This window comes from Nestor notabilis, unplaced genomic scaffold (genome assembly GCF_000696875.1).
Source record: "Nestor notabilis isolate BGI_N333 unplaced genomic scaffold, ASM69687v1 scaffold13879, whole genome shotgun sequence".
NCBI classification, from domain to species: Eukaryota; Metazoa; Chordata; class Aves; order Psittaciformes; family Psittacidae; genus Nestor; species Nestor notabilis.
The window spans coordinates 1-8,727 of record NW_009944164.1 but is presented as its reverse complement, the minus strand read 5'-3'; the positions used below and the strand labels follow the sequence as shown (position 1 = coordinate 8,727).

The 8,727-nt window shown below is 41.4% G+C and overlaps 1 protein-coding gene across 1 annotated transcript; it reads right to left on the bottom strand.

Moving 5' to 3' along the window:
* Positions 1–519: 519 nt before the first annotated feature.
* On the bottom strand, positions 520–8,248 carry LOC104411791 (regulator of G-protein signaling 6-like; the record flags this gene model as incomplete). The annotated part of the gene is made up of 3 exons (XM_010022306.1): positions 520–645; positions 3,798–3,908; positions 8,187–8,248. Coding segments are annotated over 3 exons (299 nt in total), but the record flags the coding sequence as incomplete, so codon positions are not given.
* Positions 8,249–8,727: the final 479 nt, after the last annotated feature.

Genomic DNA, 8,727 nt, shown 5'->3' with positions numbered 1-8,727 from the left:
CAACATGAGAAGCCAGCTACTTGGAATCCCCACACAGAGTGCTATTATGGTGAGAATCGAGCTCTCAATTACTTAGGAGGTACCAGAATTAAAACGAGTTGTTGCACACCTGATTTAGTGAGTGCCAGTACTGCAACAGGTTTTAGCCACATGATCACCATACTGTGTTTCCCTCACACGACCTCTGACAGAAATGCATATGTAAATCCTATATATTATTAGGGGGCTTAACAGCACTAACAGCACTATGCTGTGTCTCACCACATTATTACAATTTTGCAAGCTTTTGCATATGCTACGTGACAACACTGGCTCTGCTAAACACTGTTCCTGAGATTACTGACATAGTTCTAGTAAAGGCATCCGTAGCAGTGCTATGGGCCAAACCTTGCCATTCTCAACTTCATTCAAATGCGCATTTTTAGCAGTTCAACACAGAGAAAGCATTGCATTTCACCTATGCAAGAAAGCAGCATTTGTCCCATTCATTTAGTTTAAGTCAAAAAAATAAGATTGTACCTGAGGTTTTCAGAGCTGAATTCTGATTCCAGGAAACGAAGGAACTGGTCTCGTCCTACTGGGTCCTTCAGCACCTCATCCATGGAGAAACCCCATCTTTTCACACGCTGCTGACTAGGTTCTTTGCTGTTTGGAAAGAGAAGGGAAAAACCAGATGGAATGTACATTTCTGCCTGCTGTCCGAGCAGCTGCTGCTGTTTCTGCTAAGCAGCAAAGGGAGGAAGATCATCAGATGAGATGGTGGGATTTTTCTTAACGTTTTGCAGAAATACAACTTAGCAAATAACACACAAAAAGAAGCTACGAAGACCAGGGTTATCATTAAAGCAACTGTACTATCTGGGTGCTATATATAAGGCAAATGAGAGAAACAGTGAATGATACGCAGAGCAATTTCTGGTAGTTTTCATGTAAAGAACAGCACACTGTATTTGAACAATTATTCATTACACACTTCTTGCATATCTCCTCAAATGTACTTTGGGATTTCTCGTATGTCAAGGCAGAAATTTGCCACAGTGTTCCTTGCACCACTTGTGAGCTCCAGAGCATCTCCTTGTGTCCCACACAGTGCTGGCTGGTCACTTGGAACTGGCTTCAGACTTTCCCACATTTGCATTAAAAAAGCAGTTTCACTAAGAAGTAGTGCAGACGAGGTTTCTAAAAATGATTACTGGTTTGTGGTATTTTATTTTTCACTGCCTCTGATTTTTGGATGCCCAAATCTTGGAAGACTAAAAAGCATCTCCCTCCTACCCTTCATGTTAATCAGACTCTTATTTTGTATCTCAGCTGGGACACTGAGATGCAAGGCACCCAAAATCACTAATAACCTTTCTCCTGAATTATTTCTTAATGCATCCCCACTTACATAAGCTGTTGTTTGAATTGCCAGACATGTTGCAGAGATGCCTATGGGGAGAGGCAATGCCTGGGAATCACAAGGATCCGGTGAGACAGTCCACATCAGAGTGTAATCTGGGCTCACAAAGTGTTTGAAAGCTTCTGGTGTGATGGCGTCATACTGTGAGACAACCATTAAAATGCAGCTCAGCTGCTCACATTTGTGACAGTGAAGCCATTGTTAACAGTACATATCTATTAAACTACACATCTTGTCATGTCCACAGTGATTCCTAATCCCAGAGCCTTAGGGGACAGTGGCGATCTGTGCTGAAGACCAAATAAGACAAAGGGGTAAATAAAATGCCCAGTTTGATTTCCTTTTGGTTTAAAGACTAAGCAAAATTGATGGACATGTCCTCACTTGAAGTGCAGAGCACTTGGGATGGCTCCTCCTGCACTCACCCAGCAGCCAGCACTGCAGATGCCAGCCTACCTGTTAAGTGAGCCAGCCTGGACCATAGGGACATGAAAGCCATGAATTTCCTGCTGAATCCAGAGATTTGTTGCTGCTCTTCTTGCTCCTGAACAATGTTCTAGCATGAAAAAACCCCACCAATGTGCTGTCTAAAATGGAAAGCTTTCTGTGGTGTTTTCTGAATCCAAAGTGCCATGAAGGATGAACTGCAGTGGCACAGGACTGTCCATACTCAGCAGCCTGTCTTACCATTAGAAGTGATAGGCTCTTCATTTTCTTGAGCAAGGGCTCTGCTCTCCTAACTGAGGAAACAGCTGTGCAGGCAACACAAGGGGATCTCAGGGATCATTTAATTATTCATCAGGTTGGAACTTGATACAGATGCAGTGAGTTCTTTTACAATAGAGGATAAAATAGAAATACAGAGCTGTTTATTCTTCTATCTCCTAACAATACAACTTTCTCTTTTTCATCAGCAGAATAATCACCTTCCTTAACTCTGAAATCACAGGCAGAAGCCAAGCATTTATTTTAAAGTCCTATAAAGGCCATGACATCAGACTAATTGTATTCTTCAGGGACATGGACATCTTTTCTGCGATTTCCAGCTACCCCAACAGATGCAGAAATCATGGATGCCTGGACTACTTTGTGGGTCAAGGTTCCTACAGAGAAGTATTGTGCAGGGACTGTATCTGGTTCTAGCCCTGCTAGGGAGAACGGAGAAAAGGAGAGATACTGACTAAAAAGGAAATCCAAGATATTAAAATGATGTGACAGAGGGCAGAGATTATGAAACTAATGGAATTCTGTGGCTTCCAGAGAAACAAGTGAAAATCTTTCACATCCCAGACCATGTGTTTTTTTAACAGGGAAAAAACTTGCCCTTCCCCTGGAACACTGCTTCACTATGAATTGGCTTTCTTAGGCTGGTAACATCCTCAAGTTTACAATATTATTCAAGAACAGACAGGATTAATTTGGCATTCTCTTTTCAAAGAAGTGAAGTCTCAGTTCAGATTTGGTCCTGAACAGCAGCAGCTAAACAAGAAGCCATTGAGCTCTTACAGTATTTGGCCACAGGATGCAAGTGAGCAGTGATGGTGATACATGGCATAGCGATTCCATTCAGACCTGCAGCGATTGGTGCTAGGTAAAGGGGCAGGCAGTACAATTTTAGCCCCACTACAAGGCCTGTGGATAGCCTGGGATAGCAAGAGATGTAGACACTGGCCAGACTCCCTTGCAGGAGCATTATATAGGCAAAAGATGATCTGAATTGCAGTGCTGTGCTCGCTTTTTTGTAGAAACTCTCTGAGTTGCCAGGCATTGGAGCTCCTACAGTCATTCCTCCTCCTTTTCATCTATTAGACACCGTAACAGAGACAAGCTAGCTTGTTCACTAACAGGTGAGGCCCCTAACTCACTTTGTTCATCTATTACAATTCTGACCTGGCAAGTCTCACACATTATGCGTGAGCTACACTCCTCTGGCTCCTGTGCCAGATATACCTCCACACAGCAGGAACGGCCACTCTCCTATAACCCATCCCATATCTTTCATGGGATACCAGGACAGGAGCAAGGCTGGAGCACTGCAGCAGAAGGAGGACTAGAGAAAAAGATCTCAAGGGTCAAAGGAAATGTGCTAAAACAGGTATCTTTTAACAGTACCTTATCTATGGACTCTCAAAACCTGAGTCTGCATGTCTTAAACAGGCATGAGAATGTCTGTTACCTGACTTACAGCATTTCACACATCAAGTCATGTGGCAGTAGAAGGGCTGAATAATTCCCAGAAGTGATAAAGCATAAGCTCCTGTTTAAACTTTAACTATGTACTCATATCTTGTCAAGTTACAGACATATAACTTCCTACCCAAACAGGGCAGTGGGGAGAGCACACAAACAAAATGGCAAGACAACTCTAACATTACTTAAAACTACCAATTCTTACCTCATTTCAATGTCCCACAATGCTGCATCATCACTTATCCAGGGATTGGAAGGCTCAGCAGGTGTTATAAAGGGGTCGTATTCCACATACTGCTCTGTGTAGGCTATTAAACTGACAAGTATAAAAAAAGAAAAAAAAAGAAAGGAAGGAAAAAAGAATCAGGTCCTGACTGCTCAGTCACACATCAGAGAGGCACGGCTTTGCCTTTTCTCTTTTTATTTGTTTCCTTTTATTTTTGTAGGGATTAGCCAGTTTCTCAGCCACCACAGCAGTCCCATTTCCCAGGGATGGTGCATGCCAGGGTTTCTCTGCAAACACCCACCAGTTCACTGCAGGATGTTCCTCAAATTTGCCTCTGTTGATATGCCCACAAAAAGCCCCATGAGGCAATAACTGGATTGCTAAGGTAGGATTTCCCCCACAAGAGCCACAGGATGACTATGAAATGCATGTCCTTCTGTTCATTTGCTGTGTGTTGGTATTGCCTCTTGCCCTTTTGTTTTTTTGCAGACTTTTATACCCAGTTAACTTTATGTGTTATGAGTAACACGTCTAAATAGGGTCAAGGGCTGTATATAAGAATATACTTAAATCTTCTGGAGTTCACAGACCTAAGCATCAATGCTTCAGGATATAGACCCTTTTTTTTCTTACTTTGGTATACCATTTAGTCTACTGCCACTGTTGTAAAACCCTTCAATGGCAGTTTATAATAATTAACTTAGAATGTAGTAAATTATTTGCATGCTGGAAATACACCTGGCCCTTCTACTGGCTTGTTTCATAACGAGTCAGATAAGACACATAACCTCTAATCCTCACTAGGATGAGATTCAAAGAGCTTCCTGGGAAAAGGGCTGTGTCTGCTTGCATAAGTGATTTCAGGAATTCCACTGGGGTTGGGGCTAGGGGCACTTTTTTTATAAAAGAGAGACAGCATATATAAAATAAATCAAAAGAAATTTATCCTAGTCTATATTGCAAATACTCTAAGGCACTTAAAATTTTTTGCCTAGGCCTGCCAAGTAATTAACTAAGTTAATTGAGTCTCATCAAACTGAACAACTAATCTACTTGCACTGTGACTGCCCATGCTAAACTTTACCTCTGGTCCTCCATATCTCAAAAAGGCAGGAGAATGAAAAGACCCTGTGAAACAAAGGGTCACAAAAGGCAGAAAGTTTCCCTGACCTGCTCTACAGTAATTATTTCTTTTTGTTTGTCCTAGCTCTTATCATAAGGCATTAAAATCATACACTTTTGTAACCACAGCAGGTTCCCATTGCCCCTCAGGGCACTGAGGGCTGTCTCATCTCATTTCATTAATTACATTTCATGACTGCTGTGGGTCAAGGGTTGGAGGAGGGAGCAGCGTCCAATTTCAGAGAGCAGCAGCAATCCCCGAGACATCAATGAGAGAGAGGGTTGCTTAGAAAAAACCCAACAAAAAGGATCAATCAGGAGGTATCTGCTGTGAAACCTGAATTGGTCCTAATAAAATAATAAGAAGGCATCAGAGATGGTAGTACAAGTACTAGCAAAAATAAAAGGGGAAAAACTAAATTAAATGAAACAAGGGGGAACTGCTAAGCACACTTTGCTGATTCAGTATAATGACAGCAGCAGAATCATTGTCTCATTGTCTAACGGAGGCTATAGGAGAGGGACTCCTAAGGGGAAAAAGCATTTCTGTCAAAATCCAAACCTGGGCTTTTGGGTTTTAAGGCAATGCACTGTAATTCTGTTAGAAGAGGTGGTGGGAAAAGTTCACTAAAGGGTGCAGAGCTTGCCTGAAGAACCCAGCTGTCTCACAATGAGGGGGCCCTGCTCAGCCTTTACAGTAACTTTGAGGATCTGAAAGGATAGCACAGATTTTCATCTAGGGAGCTGAGATTGCTTCTAGTAGGAAAATGCTCCGATTCTATGATTTTTCCCAGCCATTTCTGTGATGCCACATGTAGTGGAATTGTATTAATGCTGCACAATGCAGTCAGGGAAAAAAGTAGGTAGAATATATTGATCATTCTGCTCAACAGTTTTTGAATCTTATTGCTAAATCCTAAACCTGACAGTGTGCAGGTGCCAAGTGAGAAAGGATGTGGAAGAAAGGAGAAGAAAACCATTTCCAAGGTGCCTAGCACAGCTGACGGATGCCTGCTCCCACAGATGGTACAGATCTACTCCTGGAAGGAAAACAGGAAGGAGGTGGAAGAAAATCTTTAGTACAGGGCACGGATATTTCATGGGACCAGGGATAACCTATTGAGAGCCTTTCCATTTCTCTTTTACTGATCAAAGGCTTTCCCATAGAATAGCTTGAATTAATGGAAAATGTTTGTGATCGGTCTATTACAATACTTTATACTTTATTCCTACAGCATATTAGACAGCAGCTTGTTTCCCCACCACCCCCTGCCTTATTTTCTCCTCATGACTTCCCTCATCCTGCCTGGAAGTGCCTTTGTGCTGTGCTGCAAGAAATGGCAGGTGATGCCACTGTCAGGCTTGGCTGTTGAAAGGAGCATGCCAAGGAATCATCTCTTGCCCCCTTGATCTGACGAACTGTCACTAGTCCCAAAAGCAGGGTCCAGCCTGAAAAGTGACTTGCTAATAACAGCACCTCCTCACACAGCAGATTAGTTCCTGGCATTTTTTATTCAGCATTTTAGATGGGGCTTTCAGGCTGCACAGGTTTTTATTTCAGGCAACCATTCCACTGAGGTCATACATACTCGTTTCTCCTCACCTACCCCAACCCCTGCCAAGTCACTGAACTCATCAGTCCCTCTACTTCCCTCTTGCCTGCTATGTGATGCTCCACATCTAGACTGCACTTCCCATCACTCTCTGCACCAAGCCCTGGGACCATCCAGCAACACTGCCACTCAAAGTCATCATATAACCAAACACTTCTTCTCAAGATACAATTATCACAGCCATGATTTTCATTCTTTATAATTACAAATGAAACTTTCAAAACAAGAGAAAAGACATGGTTATTCTAATTTTATTTACTTTTCTCCTGGTTATCAATGTGACAGGTTTTAATAGCAACATTTTTTCTCCAATTTGGGACCAATAAAAAAAAGCCCAAAGCCTTTTCAAATCAGGAAAATTTTCTGTTCAGTTTTGTTTTGTTTTTTAGCATTGACATTACATTTATAATTTCAGTAGCTTCTTATGAACTTGAACAACAGTTGTGTTATATGAACAGACTTTGATGTTCAGGAATGAATGAGTTTTATTGAGTCCCTCTTATTGAATAAATACCTACATAGAAAAAAATTCAAGCAAACCAAAGCTGCTTGCTAGTAAATTAGCAGCCTGGAAATTATTACTGTCTCAGTATATTAAGGTCATTGTAGGTAAACTCAGTACAAAGTTACCTTTTTTGGTAAAGCAGAAATGTATCGTCTTAATGAAAAAGAACCAGAAAGCCCAAAACATAAATATGAATGTGCTAATTTCAATGATACAATATAGTGAATGCAGGATTTCAGGGAGCCTCTGAATATTTTCTATTTAATTGGATAAATTTTTGTTTTAATTGTTAAACTTTATGAGCCAATAGGAATCTACTTTGGGGCTCTTGCCATTTAATTTGCCTAGTTTAGTACACACCTGCTAATTACAGGTGTGAGCACCGCAAAACACATTTCACAGGGTAATCTCTTTTTAATTTGCTTAAATAAAAAATCCTCCATTATTTCTCTACGAGGCACCAGCCCTTATCATATCCTTCATGTTCACCACAGCTTTGTTCTAAAAGCAATGTTACTGAAGAGCATGTCAATCCCTATGCTTGTCTCAGTGATTCACCTGCAAATGTGCATAACTTAAAAGTACCTGAGGAGCTGTCACTCTCAATTAAATTTGAGCTTGTTCTTTACCTGTTCATACTTTCTGAACAGAATTAAATATTCTGCAAGTCAAATTGTGCCTTAATTTGCCTCTATGAGAAATCCACCTCTTAAATCACTGCTGCGAGTAGTCCAGGTACAACCCCAGTACCTCCCATAGGGTTTCATATATGTAAATGGGAGCAGAAACTGGCCCTACAACTCCAGTATGAACACGGACATGAACACCACTTGCAACAAGGTGCAAATGCAGCTCCTTTCCCAGATCTGTGCCAGGCTAACAAAAGCTAAGCTCTGAGAGTTCATCCACACAAGAAAAAAGAGAATTTTCAATTTGAAACAATAATGACTTTTCTGTAAATAAACTTTAGGGTTGTGAAGGGGAGGGAAACAAAAGTACTGCAATGGTTCTTCCTTTTGTGAATAATATTTCTTTTGCCTGTACAGTATGACTGTCCACTCTCTGTTGCTGGAAATGCCAAACTGGACATGAGAAAAGAATGGGAAATTGTGCAAACAGGCCACTCACCTTTCTGCTACTTTGGACATCTTTAAACAATGTCTCTCTATCTGCATGTTCAGAAAAGTTATCTGAGGAGAGAGATGACAAGGACATTAACAATCCAAGAGTTCTAGAACATACATTGATCATATCCCAACACACTATTGATTTTTGTTTCCAAACAGCTTGAAAGCAGCTCAGAAGGAAATGGGACCCTTCCCCAGGTATTAGAGGAAGCTTATTAACTGCTTCCAATAGGAGCCTCCGTTTCCAATGGCAGAGCCCCAGGGAAAGCTTCAGATGAAAGCTTTCATTAGGTCAGAAAACCTAAGGCCCAGTTAGAACTGAGTCTGGCCAGGAATATCAAAAATAAGAGGAAAGACTTCTATAGGTATGTCACAAACAAAAGACAGACCAAGGATAACGTGGGCCCTCTCCAGAAGGAAATGGGAGAACTGGCTACCCTTGATTTGGAGAAAGATGAGGTGCTCAATGATGTCTTTGTCTCAGTCTTCAGTGGCAAGTGCTCTGATCATGCCACCCAAGTCTTGGAAGGCAGATGCAAGGA